The sequence below is a fragment of the Nyctereutes procyonoides genome, unplaced genomic scaffold (assembly GCF_905146905.1).
Source record: "Nyctereutes procyonoides isolate TBG_1078 unplaced genomic scaffold, NYPRO_anot_genome, whole genome shotgun sequence".
NCBI classification, from domain to species: Eukaryota; Metazoa; Chordata; class Mammalia; order Carnivora; family Canidae; genus Nyctereutes; species Nyctereutes procyonoides.
In genome coordinates, this window is record NW_026575046.1 from 23,042,173 (window position 1) to 23,061,535 (window position 19,363).

The window sequence follows — 19,363 nt, forward strand, 5'->3', positions numbered from 1 at the left end:
TTTGTCAAAACCCATCAAATATAGCATACCAAAAATGAAACCTAAGGCAGATCATGACTTGGAGTGATTATGATGTATTGGTGGAGGATCATTCTTGAGGCCATTCTGGTGAGTGATGTTAATAATGTGGAGGATGAGCATGTGTGGGGGAAGGGAGTATATGGAAAATCTCTGTACTTTCAAATTGTAATAAACCTAAAACTGCTCTAAAAAAAACCATAGTTTTAAAAAAATTAAACAGTTGCAGAAATAAACTCTTGTATATATATCAAATGATTTCTGACAATGATACCAAGATCATTTAAAAGTAAATGATAGTCTTTTCAACAAACAGTGCTGGGAAAATTAGACATCCATATGCAAAGAATGAAGTTGAACCAATACCTAACACCATACATAAAAATTAAAAACGGACCAAAGACCTAAGTGCAAAACCTAAAATTACAAAACTCTTAGAAGAAAACATAAGAGAAAGCTCCACAACATTGGCTTTGGCAATTATCCCTTGGACATGACACCAAAGGCACAGATAACTAAAGAAAACAGACAAATTGGACTTCATGAAAATTTAAAAATTTTGTGCATCAAGATACACCACAAGCAGAGTAAAAAGGCAAATAAAATATTTGCAAATCATGTATCTGATAAGATATTAATATCCAAAATATATAGAAAACCTCTAATATTTTGTGAGGTGGTGAAACTATTCTATATGATATCATAATGGTGAATACAGGACAGTAAGCATTTGTTAAAACTTATAAAACTTTATAAAACTTTATAGCACAAAAAGTAAATCATATGGTATGCAAATTAAAACAATAATTTAGGAAGTCAGAAGTTCTCAGGATAGAATGCAGAATGTAACAAAAGGATATAAATGCATTATAAATGTTGAAACAACCTCACTGAAGGAGATTAGGGAATAAGATGCTGACCTAAGCATCTTTGCAAATGAGTGAAGAGGCAAAAAGAACTTTACATGAGATTTATTCTCCAGTTGATTAACTTATTTCCTATGGATGTATATTTTTACAATTCTAAAACCACTATACATGCATATTACCACTGAACAGTTTGGTAAATATACAGTGGAAACCAGATTTCCTACTCTTGAGTGAAGTGTTATAGATAAACAAGAAAAGAAAGTCAAAATAATCCATATGGTAATGGATTAGAGTTGGAAATATCAGTAGAATGAAACCTTGCCCCCCGTACTCTTTAAAAATAAATAAATAAATTTTTAAAAAACAAAAAACCAAAAGCAAACCAGAGGATGTTACAAGTAAATGGGATCTGAATGAAAAGAATATATTGGGTAAAACCTGGGAAAATCAGAATAATGTGTACATTAACAATGTATCTATATCGGTTCATTAATTATGACAAAAGTATCATAATAATGGTAAATAAGAAACTGGGTAGGACATATATGGAATTCTCTGTATAATCTTTGAAATCATTTTCTATCTAAAATTGTTCCAAAATTAACACTAAAAGTTTACTGAAAATAAAAAGGGGACTATGTATACATATATATATATATATATTTATATAATGTGAAAATTATTTGGAATCTTCTGGAGATTTTGTTTTTACATGCGGATGTTTGGATCTCAATTCCATTCAATTCCATCAGAAACTCTTAAGGTATAATTTTGGTTCCAGCATCAGATTTTATTTTTTAAAGCTTTTTAGTATTATGAATAACTGAGTTCTATGAATGGAATGATTACTCATAAACAAGTAGAAAACTGAAATAGCTTTAATATCCATAGGAGACAGAGATTCAGACACAAGTGGCTTTTCATGTGAAACTTAAGAAGCCTTCAAGTATTAGGCAATGCTTAGATCGTTTAAGCTTCCTTAAAGTAGAGAATACATTTTTTAATGGTTTTCTTACTCTCTCCAAGAAGTAAACAAAACCTGATATCCAAAATTAGGTAGGGGATCACAAAAATAAGCACCATTAACAATAAATAACAGCCTAATTTCAGTTATAGATGTTACAAGGTGTTGAAAAATAATAATACGTCAGGACAAACTAGTTTTTATCCTAGAAATGATTTTATGGTCCAATACAAGGATATTCATTACCATAATTGACTTTACTAATAGTGTAACCAGATAAATTTAGGGAGACAAGTGTTCCAGACTTCGTATAAAACCTTAGTCATATTAACAAATACAACTGCACAGTAACTAAAAGTTCCTTTGAATTGACAAAATGTATGTTGAATGTAAAAATACATTCTTCATACATAATAATGCTTCCACAAAATCCTTTCCAGATGTTTCTATATTTATAACACCTTCCATTAATTGCATCAAAAATGTTTTCTCTCCCAAACCACCTATCCCTACACTTGGCCTGTACATGTACACTTTTTATTTTTTATTTTTTACTCCATCAGCTTTCAATTACTCTTTTTTCTTTATTTGAACATTAATCCTCTGTGCTTTCGAAAGTAGACTTTTTTGGTATTAGCTTTCCAAAACTCTTTTTTCCCCTAGTACAATGCACAAAGGCTTGGGGGCTAATGAGGCAGCACAGAATCATGACGAAGAGTGGGAAGAAGGGGAAGCTGGAAACTTCAAAAGTATCTTTCATGGATGAGAGAGAAAGTCAAGGAAGCTAATTATCTTGAGTTGATATATTTTGTTCAGCCACAATAGATTAATGGATAAGAACCTTATGGTTATTTTGATATATTCCAAAAAAGCACTTAATAAAATTCGAAACCTTCCCTAGTTAGCATTTCTCAGCTGTTATTGAAGAAAACTTCAACTCAGCATATATTTATTTTTATATAACAAAATGGAATTGTCTTTTTCTCAACTGCTAATTTGATTTGAATACCTTTTTATCATTACTGATTTTTTTTAAGGGACTCAGATGTACAGACTGACTAATCTTCAATGAACAACAACAAAAAAATATATCTCCAATCTGGATTTACTGATTCAGAATCCCTGGTGGGTGGGGCCTGAGCATCTTTGTCTTTAAATAGCCCTCTGGTGATTTTGATGGACATGCTGAAAATCAGAGGGAAGATAGGCAACTACACTATTAATTTCAGTGTGAGGTAGACAGAGACCAAGACTTTAGAAAGCTATGAGAAGTACTATGGAGACACAGAAGTAGGAGACATTGATTCTGACTGAGAAGTCTTCTAAAAAGATGGCATACTATAAAGTCTGTGAAGGATGAACACAAATTAGCAAGGACCATTTATTCTATACCTCATTTCTGAGAAGGAAAAGAGCTTCACTTGAATTGCCTCTTACAGGATAAACCTATAGATATTTGAGGACAGATTTCTTGCCTTTTCCTAAGAAAAATATTTCAGTTTCCTGGTGTTAAGGAATATTTAAACATTAAGCTTGCCAATTCTGATACTGTAGTACCAGAGGTCTAATTTAATCATTAGGTTTCTGATGTTTTGATGGAATTGGTAGAAACTAAGAAAAATGTGTAATATCCCTCTTCTGCTTGTTCTAACATTATTTCCTCTATGCAAAAGAGCCTCTACTGGCCATATATTAGCATAACAGCTCCTCTATAGTTTTACTTTTTTTGTCTCAATGCTATCTGGAAGCATCTTTGATTGGGATGATTAAAGCCCCTCTATGGATCAGCATGTATGCTAGAAAATGTACAGAACATACAATTTTCTTCCTGATATATAAAAAACTAGTGGATTTAATATATGTATATTTCTTTTCCCCTGGGGATTCTCTCTCTCTCTCTCTCTCTCTCTCTCTCTCTCTCTCTCTCTCTCTCTCTCCCTCTCTTTTAATTGACACAATATGTTAGTTTCAGGTATACAACTATATAGTAACATGGAATCACTCATGTCAAGCAGTAGCATGTCAAGGAGTGACACAAGAACCAAGGGCATTGGAGGTAAGATCAGATACTGCTGAAATTAGCACCAGCTGACCACACACTCAGAACTGATGACAAGCAGAAACAGAGGAGGTCTGAACACAGATCAAATCCCTTTAAAAAAAGGAGGATTTTTGCAGCAAATTGTCAGACTTTCAAGATACTGATCCTTTCACATTTGACCACATCAAAAAGCTGCCCCTGAAGCTCTGCCAGATTGCTCTCTGAACAGAACAGACACCCTCCACTCCTTGGACACAATAAGCAGCACACGCCGAGGGCTGACCCCGACACACCTGGGGCTTATCTCAACTGTGTGTTCACAGACTGACTTCATGTTTGGTTCATTAACTTCCTACCGCCTGTTCTACCTCGTTTGCTGTGTAACTTGTCTTGTGCTTTGTTTTGTGTGATGAGTAAGAAGCCGAGTTAAATGAGTAGTAAAATGTTACTGAGTTTGGAATCCTGAAACTGCTTTACAATTATGTCAACCTTGCTTTACAATTGAATAAAACTGACATTGTGGAAAGACACAATTCACGTGTGTGCCTTCATAGCATGTTCGTGACAACAACATAATACTTTGATATTTATATATATTGAGAAATGATCACTGCAATAAGTCAAGGTAAAATCTGCCACCATATATAGTTACAAAATTCTTTTTCTTACGATGAGAACTTTTAAGATCTACTTTCTTAGCAACTTTCAAGTATGCAATACAGTGTTATTTGCTATTGTCACCACAGTGTATATTATATCAGCATATCATTAAAGAAGTACTTTAATTTTTGCAGAAAGGATGAAATCTTCCATATGTGATGGTGGAAAACATCTCTTTTGGGGAAAAATACAGAATCTTGCCTCACACTATACTCACAAATATATGCTTGGTAGATTAATACTAAAACATAGTATTCAAAATGTAATCAAAGTATGGATAATAATTAGTAGACTGTAGTAAAATAGTAATAAAATGCAAAAGTAAATAAGATAGAGGTAGAGATAGAAAAAAATTTAGTAATTTTACAGTGTACAAAACCCACCCAAGGAACACAAAATCTCTAATACCTTAAGGGAAAGGAAAGGCAGGTTCATATCACATCAATGATAATGAACTTGACTGGCCATGGGGTGCCCAGATTGAACATAATTGTTGGATGTGTTTGTGAGGGTATTTCCAGATAAGATTAGCATTTGGATCAGTAGATTCAGTAAAGTAAATTGCCCTCCCCCATGTGAGTGGGAATCATCCAAATCACTAGAGGTGTGAATAGAACAAAAGTAGGAGGCGGGGGTGCGTGGGGAGTTTGACCCTATTTTTCTCACTGCTTGATTAACATCTCATCTCATCTTCTACCTTCAGACTGGATGCACACCTTTGACTCCTCTGGTTCCCAGCTTGGGAAGCCAAACTAAATTCTCCCACCAGCTTTCCTGGGTCTCCAGCTTGTAAATGGCAGATCACAAGACTCAACAGCCTCCATATTTGCTTAAGTCAATTCCTTTCCTTTTGTATATATATTATCCTATTGGTTCTGTTTTTCTGGCGAGCCCTGACTTACACACCACTCAACCAGAGGATGCATTCCTCAGCCTTTCTTATATGTAGAGGTACTCTGATAATTAAATTCTGGCCAATCAGATATAAATAAGCACAACATTGACAATTCTAGGTATACCTCTAAAGAGAAGTTGCTCACTCTTCACTTCCTCTGTCCCCTTCTCTGTCTCCTGTGGGTCATATCTAACATGATGGACAAGAAATAGTTCCTCTGGTATAAGAGAGAAAAGCACTCAGATGGATGGCAGACCAACAAAATAGATGATATATGGGTCTCTGAAAGCTGTCTTGGGGAGAGGCATCTGACCCTCCTGGAATTTCTGCATGAGACAAAAATATACTTTTCATCTGGTTTAAGCCAGTGTTCATAAGTTCCAGTTTGGGAAGATAAAAAGATACTCCGACTAATACAGCAGCAAATGTACATGTACTGAACATGTGACACCACTGATATGTGAAAACATACCATTATAGACAATTTTTATCAGAATTCAAATACAAGTTCATAGTCAAAAGCCACAAATCAACATTCTGATATCTCCAAAATTTTGATAAAGATACATAACCAAAGCAACATTCAGCCCTATTGCATTTTCTTTTTCACTAACCTCCAAAGTAAGAGCCATCTGTCAGCTTCATTTCCTTACTGGATTTTGTGATGACACCAGCAACACCATGTTGAATGAAATACATTTTTTTACCCACAGCTCCTTCTCGTATGATATAATCTCCAGGTTGAAACACCTCAAATCTCAACTTGCTCAGCATGGCAGTCACAAAATTGGGATCCGCATTAGCAAACAGTGGCATTGTAGCCACTAGCTTCCGACAGTTGAAGTTGACTATCTCCTAAAGATGGCAAGGGCAAACAAATATGAAGAGAAATATTAATTATATCAGGAAGAAAACCACATGCTTAAGTTAAAATCTACATATAACATAATATTGCAATTTTAGTTTAGAACCAAAGACACATAAATTCTTATAATCTGCATATCTCTTCAAAGCGAGAAATTATGTTTTATTTATGTGTAGAAATTCTGTATTCCCAGCACCTAGTGCAGTATAGGCATATATTAAACAATCAGTAAATGTGAATTAAATACGTATGCCATACCTTTTATAACTTCCAATTCCTTTACTATATATAAAATTAGAACTTAAATGTGGAAGAGTTTTGGTTTCCCTTTTATCTTGTATGAAGAAAAGAAGCCACACTACCTCCTATTAGCTATAATATTACTGCTTCTGTGCTCCATTGCGTTGAACAATCTAGCTTGCACCTACTGACCAGAATTCTGAAACAAAGGCCCAGCTGCCAGACAACAGCATTTTGATGTTTTTTTCTTCATGTTATTTACATTAAAGTAAGGACGATGTGGGTGTGCAGAGAAAGGTTATACAAAGAAGACTCCAATCTAACTATACTTTATAATTGTCAATTCAATCTGTTTCTGAGTTAGATCAGACGATCACTGTTTCTAAAGCCTCTTGGGTTTCCACTTGAAGTCTTAGAGTGGAGGGGCCATATTTTCTTTTTCCTGAATTGTTTGTTTGTTTTATGTCTGGAACCAGGCCAGTTCTAAACTATAGTTACACATTTGATTTCATTCTGTAGATCTGGTCCAGATTAGACATAGTAGTATCTCTTTGGGCCAAAATAGAGATATGGGACCAAACTTTTTTTTTTAAGATTTTATTTATTGGAAAGAGAGAGAAAGAGAGAGAGAGTGCACAGGCAGGAGGAGAGGTAGACGGGGAAACAGATTCCTGGTTGAGCAGGGAGCCCAATGTGAGGCTTGATCCCAGCACCCTGAAATCATGGTCTAAGCTGAAGGCAGATGCTTAACTGACTGAGCCACCCAGGAGCTCCTGGGACCAACCATTTTTTATCTTGCAAGTTAGATGTGTTAAGAGATAAACAGTAGGAATTAAATTTTACCACAATGCCATTTCTCAAAAATCTCTTTTCCAATGAGCCCCAAAGGAAAAGGGTTAACCCTGAATTTGTGATTTCTTTTAATAGACATAGATACTGAAGTAAACCCTCCTAAGAGATGGGAAGAAAAAAAAATTGAAAGTATTAACAGAGGCTGAGACCTGAATTCTTGCTTTGAGAAAATATGTTATACAAACTAAAGGATTCTAAGACTGAGGGGAAAAAAAAAGTTTCAATCTTGCTTCATGAAATGAATGACCTGACCTTATTCCGGAATATGTAGGGAAATTCTAGCTGATATAGGGAGGACAAAATTTGGGGTACACCATTGAAAATAAAGTATTTCATCTTTAACAGTATTATCTTGTCAGTTGTGCAGAGCAAAGAAGAGTCTCTAGTGGTGGGGCTACATGGAGGATGGTACAATATCTAAAAATCAGCTATAATAAGCAAAAAGTGAACACAGCAAAAGAAACAAGAGAAAGATGTTACATGTGGTATCTACTGTATCTACATGTGGTATCTACTGGGTATCACCCAATCCCAAATAATGCTCACCTGACTCCATGGGTGGCTGTACTGAGGACAACTTGTAGTTAATTTTAACTGGTGCTGAAGAGCCGGGGTGGGAGTTGGGACTATGGTAAGTTTCAGTTCATAGGAAGTGCTCAGTAAATATGCATTCAGGTATGGAAGACGGAAGGAAGGAGGGAAGGGGAAAAAACAGGGAAAAAGGGAGGGAAGGAAAGAAGGGAGATGGAGCTTCAGCAGTGGAAAAGAGTGCCTACAAAGACTAATTTTGTTCCCATTGGGAGATATTTACTTAAAACTCTTAGAAAGCTCTCTCAAGCAAACAGCTTGAGAAACAAGTCTCAAAAATATGTATGTAATATGTATAAAAATATGTTTTTTATTATTCAAAATACTTTGATACAAAAACTTCATGAAGATAAATGGTGAACCACTCAAGGTACTCAGGGTAACCTTAGGAGTTGAAAGAAGACACACAGAGGTCATTAAAAGGACCAGATTGATTATTTGAGAATTAATGATTTCACATGTAAAATGACATTGAATACTGTGGAGGAAAGTGAATGTAAGTCAGGTTACAGAGAAAATAAGAATTTTCAAACAAAAATAATACAATAGGGAATTCTTTTATCTGTGTTCTTAGATTTAAACTACACAAATTTTTCTCTTCATTGTTCTCTCACCATTTATTTTAGAAAATAATTGGAAATATATTTTATAAACAATTTAACTGTTCTTTATTTATATGAATAGCTCTTTTTCTATTACACATTGCATATTCAGGTACACCTATTGTAACTGCCTTGATTATAACACCATGGGGATAATTTCATATTATCGTTATGGCTTAAAGGAATCCATTAAATTTTCTCTCCCTCTCTGTGGAACTTTTACCCCCAATGTGACAACTATCAGATTGAACTATAAAAAGCATTTGATAAGAAAAAATGTAATTAGACAGAAAGTTATTTGCATTTAAAAGTCCTCTCTGCCCACAAAACTGGCTTGCTTTAAGCTTAATAGACACAATCATGTGAGTCTAGAAATGAAGCAAAACTTTTAAAAGCTCTTCTCCATCAATCACATTTCTTTATAGCACATTTTCTTAAGGAACATATTTAATTAAGTTATTAATATCTCTCCATATGTAAAACAAGACTTTTAAAGCTCCGCCTCCATCAATCACAGTTCCTTATAGCACATTGACTTAAGTAAGACACACAGTTATTAATATCTCTAATTTCCATCCAGATTCTTTATGGCAGTTGTTACAATGTGCTATTTTAGCAATATGTCTGGCCTGAATTAGGAGTAGTGACCATATCCATTAAATTGAGGAATGCTCCATTTCTAAGGGTATCAGACATGGCCCTGACCTTAATAAGGTACTCCAAATTACCAAGCTTACTGCCAACACTTAAAAAATGAAATTACTTCTTCCTGGAGCATCCTGTAGTAACAGAAAGTATAGAAGTGCTAACAAACAAACACAAACATCAAAAAAAAAAAAAATCCCGTAATGATGAGTGTATTTCAAAGAGGGTCAAATGAAAGAGCTACCAATAACTAAAGCTTTAACGATTGGCAAAACAAGGTAAACAATGCAGTATAAGATTAATTCCAGAGTATAAACTAAGTAATCATGAGATCATATTTACATAATATAATTAAACAATTGAGTAAATTAAAAAGTAGGGGAAAATAGACAAATCTGTTTAAATTCCAAATAAACTTTTATCTATTAAATAAAAGCATAATTAATGCACGCAACAAACAACTATAAAGAACCCTGCATTTGATCTTACTTTGACGTGTAATTTTATTTCAGATATGAAAGTCTTTCATTTTCAGTGGTCCTTCATTTTGTTTTGCTAACATATAGCAGAATTGTTTATGTTCATTGTTTAGTCACAGACTAGAGGTTATTTTTTCAAGTGTCATACAGAATAAAGTGCACAAATCTTAAGTGAATTTTTCAAATGCATAACCATATCCTCTTTATCTATTCATTTGTCAATAGTTGGGCTCCTTCTATTCTTTGGCTATTGCAAATAATGCTGCTATAAACACTAGGATGCATGTATCCCTTTGAATTTGTGTTTTTGCATTCTTTGGGTAAATACCCAGTAGAGCAACTGCTGGATGGTAAGGCAGTTCTGTTTTTAACTTTTTGAGGGGCCTCTGTACTGTTTTCCACAGTGGGTGCACCATCACTGATTTCTCTTGAATATTTATTTACCTTATATTGGAACTGCTGGATGATAAAGTAAGCTATATTTAATTTTAGTAGATAGTACCAAAAGTTTTCTAAAATGATTGTATTATTTTTTCACATACAAACAATATATAATTTCCAGTTATCCTACATCCATAGTAAAATTTGATGTTATCACTCTTTAATTTTAGCCATTAGTAGGTATGCAGACATATATTATTGTTTACAAAATCTTTCTCATTGTAATTTTATCTTACTTTTTCCCAGTGATTACTGTTGTTAGGCACATCTTTATAGGATGACTGATCAGATGAATATCCTGTTTGGTGAAATGCCCTATCAAGGTTTCCTCATTTTTTTTTTTTTATGTTGTTGGAGTTCTTTTTATAGTCTTGACATGAATTCTTTGTTGGGATATATATTCTAAACATCTTCTCCCCATCTGTGACCTGCCTTTTCACTCTCAGGGTTATCTTTTATTTTTTATTTTTTTGGTTTAACTTTATATATACAGAGTTTGGTATATATATATATTTAAATATGGTTTAAATATAATTTAAATATGGTTTAAATATATATTATATATATAGAGAGAGACAGCGCACTTCACAAAGGATTTTTTTAAAAGATTTTATTTGTTGGATAGAGAGATCAAGAGCGAGCACAAGAAGCAGGGGGAGCAGCAGGCAGAGGGAGAGGGAAATTAGGCTCCTGATGAGCTGGGAGCCCAATGCAGGACTCGATCCCATGATTCTGGGATCATGACCTGAACTGAAGGCAGATGCTCAACTGACTGAGTCACCCAGATGCCCCTGGCTGCACAAAGGATTTTTTTTATTAATTTTTAAAAGATTATTTATTTGAGAGAGAGAGAGAGAGAGAGAGAGAGAGAGAGAGAGAGACGAGCTGGTAGGAGCAGAGGGACAAGCAGACGCCTTGTTGAGCACAGAGCCCAATGGAGCTCGATCTCAGGACCCTGAGATCATGGTCTAGCCAAAGGCAGACGTCTAACCAACTGAGCCACCCAGACAACCCACAAAGGATTTATTTTAACCATAAATCAGTACTTAGGAATCATGCAAACTCTGAGACCCTGGGAAAGCTTAAGCAATATTTTTTATTATTATTTTAAAAATAGTAATATTTTAAGGCAACCTGAAGCACTGCAATTCTTTACTGATAATTTAAGTATCACTGTGGAAAGTTCCATTTTGTGAAACATTTAGTTCTCCTCTATTCTGCGTTATTTTATTCTACACAGGATAGTTCTAAAATGTTTTAGGCATGTAGCTATAAATATAATTACCATCATTACAATAATGAATCATAGAGTATCTTAACAAAACAGAGCTGCTGTTACATTGCTAAATTCCTACACCCAACACACACTATATTTTTAGACTTTGCAGAACACACAAGACCTTCCTTCTAAGAACTTATGTTAGATGTCCAATGGCATCCAGACATATAGACTTCTATATTAACTTCAAACATAAGGAAATAAATATAGTCAAATATATATCAATTGATACTTTATCACCTAGAACATCCTGTAAAAGAGTGCTGGTGACGTTGCCCTATTCCTGTCCCCTATCCCTGCCCCTCTCAAGTTCAGTAGCCTGGACTAGTGAGAATTAGAGTAAGTGAATGTGTTAGAGTTTTGTCTTTTTCTTTTTTTTTAAGGCAAGGATAATTTTAAGAACGAACATAATAAAAATAAAAGAATATTATCCTACACCTTAAGTATTACTACCTCATTTTATAGAAGATACTGAATAATCTGCCAAAGAGCACATGCTTGCAAGAGGAATAGCCATGGTTTGCTGGGCAACCCAGCTAACTTAGGTTTTGGGTGGATTCTAAGAATCCATCTTGCTTTTGCACATATCTGGAATTATCACAAACCCTAAAGATTTTGGTGGTAATCATAAATTTGTTCTTTTGAAATTTACACATTTTGAGAGTTCAACATGAATATTTGTTAATTGTGGGGTAGTAAACTGGTGGCTATGAACTTGGCTGTTTTTATTTTACAGCAATTATATTTTAAAAATCTAAATCAATGCCTTTATTTCTTGGAAAATAAAAGAAACTATTCAGGATTATTCCATGGATCCTTGCCCTCATCATGGATTTCATGTAGACAGCATCAATTTAAAAAAAAAAAAAAAGGCTTCAATGACCTGCCAAAGATGACATTCTCTTCCCTGTTACTCTCCGTAGGAAGATGATAATCTTGTGGACATACTTAAGGTATTTTTTACTAAAATACCAGGCTCAAATTCTGATTTAAAGAATCTGGAGCTACATCTCCAAGGGTTATGGCTCAAAATCTCTACTTTTAATAACACACTCAAAGTTATAAGTAGTCAGGTTTGGAAACCATGCTTCCTAAAATAAATATCTAAAAGTTTACATCTAGTTGAGGGAAGAAGATATATATGTATATATTCAGTATAAAATGGTTGAAAGTAGTAAAATAAATATAGGTTAGCCTCCTCTCTCTTTCTCTGTGTGTGTGTGCACACACATGTTCAATCCCTGATTCCAAAACTAAATGGCTCTGTGCCCATACAAAAATGACTCAGATTCTTCTAATCTTAATCTTCTCATCTGTAAAATGGAGATAACACTAGAAATTCTATCATAGATTATGATAATTAGCACACGTAAAGCATTTAATGAAACTCAACATTACCTGTTTTTAACCACTATAACTTAAAGGTATACTAAAAAACAATATTGGTTAAGATCAAATGAATTGTGCAGACCATATATAGCCTATACTTTCAAAGAAGCAAATGTTTTCAACAAGTGCTTAATTTAGTAAAAGAATATTAAGTCAGGTTAAAAAAAAAAAAGTTGAGTTGGGGATTATTTATTAAAAACCAAAGTTAAGGTGAGTGTAGAGATTCCAAAGAAGAAAGTGATGAGATATTCTTAGGGCAGAGTCAATGAAATTCCCTTTTTGGCTAAAGTCAAGGAATAAAATAAAGAATTCTTACAATAAAGCTGCTCTATTGATATAATAAATTTGGAGGGTGAACTGTACATACACATTCCATTATTTTTTTTTAAGAAGGAAACACATGAGGCAATTTAAAACCAATTTTCCTCAGCATCCCCAACTGGCTTATATTGATCTGGTGGTTTGCCTTCTAAATTGCAAGATGATTGACAGCATGTGTAAGAAAACCATCCCATACAGGCATACCTTAATGTTTAAAAATGTCCTTAATATTTATCCAAACATTGACTAACAAGTTAGGTATACTTCAATTTCTTAAACTGAAAGCATTTCCCTTGATTTCTATGTCTTATTAGGGAATATTTAAGATAATCTATTTCTAAAAAAAAAGATAATGTATTTCTCTAGTTGAGATAATCTGTCTTATATTTTAGAATTTATTTTTTTAAGATTTATTTATTTATGGAGACACACACAGAGAGAGAGAGAGAGAGAGGCAGACACAGGCAGGCTCCATGCAGGGAGTCCAAGGTGGGACTCGAGCCCTGGGCTCCAGAATCATGCCCTGGATTGAAGGCGGCGCTAAACCGCTGAGCTACGGGGGGGGGGGGGGGGGGCTGCCCTGTCTTATTTTTTAAAAGAAACCTTTAATTGCAACTCCTAACTAATTTGAATATCAGAAACTATGTAATAAACTGCAAAGCTAAGGAATATTTGCCTTTAACATGTATTTTGGGAAAGTTAAAGGGTTTAGAAATAGAAAAAGGAGGATTGTTGAATTAATATAGAATGCCTCAATTTTAGTGTACTGTAGTTTTCCATTTCATTAAAGAAGAAGGAAATCAAGTATTTTTGTATTAGCAAAGAGGTGCATTTGAAAAAATTTCAGAAAGAAATGAATATACACACATCTCAAAATATATAAAAGAAAGAAATCTCTGTATTCTCATCACCTTAATAAGTGTTTTAATATGTTTATGTGTTCCCTTAAGACAAATTTTTATGCACCTTAATATACTTTTAATCATAATATGCATTCAGTATTTGTTTCTTTTTTTCCTCATTTTTATAATATAAAACATTTCCCATTTTGAGACATGGTCCTCATTGCTATTTTTTTTTAAATGGCCACTGGATATTTCATATTGTATTAGTCATAGTTATATTAAGAAAAGTCCAAGAGAGGTACAGAGAAGTAGTCTGCAATGGCCTCTTTAATACTGACATTTTTTTGTTTACTTGTTTTGAAATCCAGCTCTATCATTAGTTGCTAGATTAATAGTCCCTTCAGATTATGTTAAAGGTAACTATCCTAAGATCTCTGCATATACAAATGGCCAATTATGATGAAGTGGCTTAAATGAAATCTGACTGCTTGTGAAGCATAGATCAGAACAAGACAAATTTTGGAATGGACAAATTCAAACATTTTGATGTCTGTTGTTTCAGTTCTCATATGCATCTAATTTGGTTTTGAGGCATTAAATCACATTTAAGCCTTACAATATGAATGCAAATGAAGTTTGAAATTAATTTAGTCTTAGCACAGTCCCATTGATTTGCCTTCCTAGAACATGGAGACATATCGCTCCATTAGATACCAGGCAGAATGATAGCAAGTGACAGAAAATTCTCTTAACATTCATTTAAATCTGATTATGATTATGAAGCAAAGAAAAAGAGGTAGAAACAGACCAACCAAACTAAATCAAGGAATTGTGTATATTAACAACATACGTGTTCACTGGAGACTTTGTGTATCAGCCCTGCTGTGTGGTATTCTAGGCTGAAGCCCTGTAAAAATTTGTATAAACTCCAACAGAATGCAGCTCCAGTGGCCTGCAAGCTATAAGCACGATGTAAGAATAATTTGCATCATAAGCCTATCTGACTTGGTAAACACAGACTGATGTGAACAGCAAAAAAAGCAGACAGATGTCCAGAAATATGCTGAACTAAAAAATATTATTAAAACAGAACCAGCAGATAGTAGTGTGAAATAGAAGACAATCCTGAGAGGTGTTTGGAGAATATGATAAGACCCTATGTTTGAGAATTTAAAATACAATCCACATAAATTCATTTTTATTGTTAACAGTGATTTTATCATTAACAGTGATAGAAATAATCTGTGTATAATAGTATATGAACATGTACAAAGGACATGAGGAAATCAGGCCAGGCCCTAAAACCAGGCAGGCATCCTAAAATGCATTAAATATTCATTTATATGTTAACATTAGTTAAACTTGCAGGGAGCACTGCATGTGTTGGCAAGTGTTACGGGCTCAACATGATGCATATGCTGAAATCCTAATTCCCAGTACCTCGGAATGTGACCCTATTTGGAAAGAGGGTCTTTACAGAAGAAATCAAGTTAAAATGAATTCATTAGGGTGGGCTTCAATCCAGCCTTCCTGGTGTCCTTATGAGTAGAGGAAACAGATACTGGAGATACGTTAGCACAGAAAACAAAACAAAACAAAACAAAACAAAACAAAACAAAACATGAGAGGTCATTGGAGGAAGGCTTACTCTTTCTTGTAAGCCGAAAAGAGAGGTCTCAGAAGACTCCAAATCTGCTGACACCTTATCTCAAACTTGTAGCTTGCAGAAGAGTGAAAAAATACATCTCTGTTGTTTGAGCTACACAGTCTGTTGTATTTTGTTAGGGCAGCCCTAGCAAACAAATAGAACAAGTTAGGCTGGTAAAGTGTGGCAGGAAGAAGGAAGCTGCCCCCTTCTAATTATCTGCCAAGACACAGGGGAACCCTGGCTCCCAAAGTGAGGGAGTGGCAGCAGCAAGATATATTCATGATCCAGTGAGGGTCACTCTGAAGTGACATGGAACACAACCCATACCCTTCAACAGCTCTGAGTTCTGGCAGGTGGAAGTAGCTCTAAAGATCCAAACCAGGGATACAAGATTGGGTGCTATTTTATAAGATTAATTTTGAGAATTTTCATTATATATATATATATATATATATATATATATATATATATATATATATAAAACAATTTTATAGTATCAACCATTCCTGAGTGTGCAGTCCACACGTATGTTCACAATGCTGTTTGACCACCACCACATCTAACTCTTCCATCATTCTCAACAAAAACTCTGGAAACCATTAAACAATAATCCTCCCTTCCCACTCCTCTCATTCCCCGGTGACTTCTGTTTAACTTCTGTTGCTATGAATTTGTCTATTTCAGGAACCTCATATAAGTGGAATTATATAAAAGTTGCATGGAACTAATTTTTGAAGTCCTAGAAACAAACAATGCCACTAGGGAAAGCTTGGTGGGTGGTCGGGAGGGAAGTAATGAACGATGTTTGAAAAAATCAAGGAAAAGGCCCAGTTGGTCTGGCTCTCCCTCATTATGATAACACATTTATTTTCTCCACTCCTCTTCCCTGATATCCCTTCCACATCCTGACCAGCACTTGCTGGTCTTTTTACTAACAGCTATTCTAACAGATGGGAAGTAAGATCTCATTGTGGCTTTAATTTGCATTTCCCTGATGATTAATGATGTTGAGCACCCTTCGACATAGCTGTTGGGCATTTGAATATCTTCTTTGGAAAAAAAAAAGTCTCTCCACATACTTTGCCTATTTTTTATTTGGACTACTTATCTTCTTGCTATTGAGTTGAGTCCCTTATATCTTTTGGATATTAACCTCTTATCGGATGTGTGGTCTGCAATATTTCCTCCCATTCCATAGGTTCTTTCACTTTGCTGATTGTGTCTCTCACTGTGCAGAAGCTTTTTAGTTTCATGTAGTCCCACTTATTTATGTTTTATGTTTGCTTTTGTCACTTGTGCTGTAGGTGTCACATCCAAAAAAAATCACTGCCAAGATCAACATCAAGAAGCTTTTTTTCCTGTATTTTCCTCTAAGAGTTTTATGACTTCAGGTTGTACATGTAAGTCTTCAATCCATTTAGAATTTCAGTATGTAGTGTCAGCTTTCCTCTGGCAATTAACTCTACGTGAACTTTTTACATTTCTTGTATTTTTAGTAATGTACTTTAATTTTTTTTTCACAGCTTATTTTTTCCCATGTATTTATATCTTGTCTCTCCGCAAGCATATGGTAAGCACTTTGAGACTAAAGCCATATTTTATAATTTACCTTCCCATTATTCCTGGATCAATGTTTCGCACACATCAAAAAAATTGATAAATGTTTGTCTATTTGTTTTCCAAATGCTAAGTTTGCAAGGGAAAATACACACATAGAGAAAGAAAAAAACTCAATTTCTTTGTTAAGCAATGTGACCAAGACCAGGCCAGTTAAAGTTTTTCTAGTCTTTTGTTACTGTGCCTGTTACATGAATATCTGATAACTTATAAGATCCTTGTATAACTTTACAATTCTATGATTCTAGCCTGTTTTAGGTAATCTTAACTAAATACATTTTAGAGGGTTTTTAAAAATCAACAAGTATATACTTTAAAAATGATTCAGAATTGCCCAAAGTAAATATGCATGCAAATTATGCTTTCTTCTCTAACAGTCTATTCAACAAATTAAAGGTCAGAAGGACAGTATGATACTCTCAGCCCGATTCATGTTCTGTGAAAATGAAATATACTGACGTCCTATATTCTACTGGGACACATGATCTGTACCTATTTTCAGCCCATGGCTCTTCACACTCCATTGTTTAAAAATAGATCAGTTCTGAACTTTGGAGACAGGCTCAGAAGGGCATTAACCTCTTTCTTGACAGTTAAGTTTGCCATTTTGCTCTAATCGAATAAGTATAAATCTGATCATGTTAAAAATAGACCTCTTTACTTTGTACACATTCCAACAGGCTTTCAGTAAGCAGAGGGGGATAGTTCACTGAGTTTTTCTAATTGGATTTTTAGTTTTAAATACACTGCCTGCTTTTGCTAAAGCTTTCATAGGTCTCATGATCCTAACATTTTAATGCCAAATTTTGATGCTAAGACATTGTCTCCAGACAATGTTAAAATGAAGTAAGATCTTATCAGCAGATTGTTTGAATATATTCCAGAAAGAAGGAGACATATGATAAGGTTGGATTTGTTGTCTCTCCTATGTGTGGCCTAACACTCTCTGTCTGACCCTCTCATGGCACTTACATGCAGTTATAATTAATTATTTAAATTTTTGTCTCTCACTAGGCTGCAAGAGCCACAAGAGCTGGGACTTAATCAGAGTCTTCACTGAATCTTAGAAATATCAAAAATTAAATTTTACTGTGCACGTTAGTGTGTGCCAATGCATTTCTATTTTTTTAAAAATATTTTTTGCTCATTTAATCTTTATAACAACTCTACATGGTATTTATTACCACCATCATCCACATTCAAAAATGAGGAGAATGAAATACATACAAGTTACTAAATGGTTGGTCCCAAGTCACACATACAGTGAGTTGTGGGACTGGATTTACGTATGTGTGTATGTATGTATGTATGTATTTTTATTTATTTATTTATTTATTTATTTATTTATTTATTTGGACTGGATTTAAATGCAGCTGACAGAACCAGGGCCACACTCTTAACCATGATTCTGCAAAGCCCCTCCATAGCAGCTTCTAATTCATTGTTGTACAACTGAAAGGATATAAATGACTATTAGTGGCACTGACAGTATCATAAAATGAATTTAAACTGAAGAGTTTAAAACAATAAAACTGGATACTTCTGAGCAGCTATGGGAAAATAGCATATTATAAGTGAATGGAAGAAGAAAGAAAAGTTATTTCCAGGCAGAGCAAGGAAAATAACAACTGGAGTATGGAAAGGTTTTTAGAGATTAAGTTGGGTTTTGCAGACTAGAATACTAGAATTTTGACTAGATACAGCCACAGAGGAATAAAGATTGAAAATTGTAGATAATGAAAACATACATCATAAAATAAGAGCTTTAATTTACAGTGCCAAGTTTCTGAGAACCATCTTCAAGATTTTTCTCAGAATATTCTAGTTGTTCTGGTCCAAGTATTTTAGTTCACAGTGAAATGAAGACAATTTTTTAAGATGATTTTACTTCTCAGAATGCTGACAATTCTAGTGGGGCCAGAGCTCATGAAACAAAAGGCTAGTTTAGTTTCCCTGTCCAAACTGAAATAGTGAGCCACCTCACTATTTGGTAGACAATTCAGGGTGGCAGATGAAGCTGTGTGTCCACCCTTGGGTTAGGCCTGGACACTGGTTCCACTCTAGAATTGTCTGGGAAGACTTGGTATGGAATATAAAAGATGTAT

The 19,363-nt window shown here is 34.4% G+C and overlaps 1 protein-coding gene across 1 annotated transcript in view; it reads right to left on the reverse strand.

The window, feature by feature from the left end:
- HCN1 (hyperpolarization activated cyclic nucleotide gated potassium channel 1) overlaps positions 1 to 19,363 on the reverse strand; it is a 376,053-nt gene that overhangs the window by 37,306 nt on the left and 319,384 nt on the right. Inside the window, exon 6 of the mRNA XM_055324802.1 lies at positions 6,062 to 6,302. Within this exon, the coding sequence (XP_055180777.1) occupies positions 6,062 to 6,302 (241 nt within the window). The remainder of the gene's footprint in view (positions 1 to 6,061; positions 6,303 to 19,363) is intronic.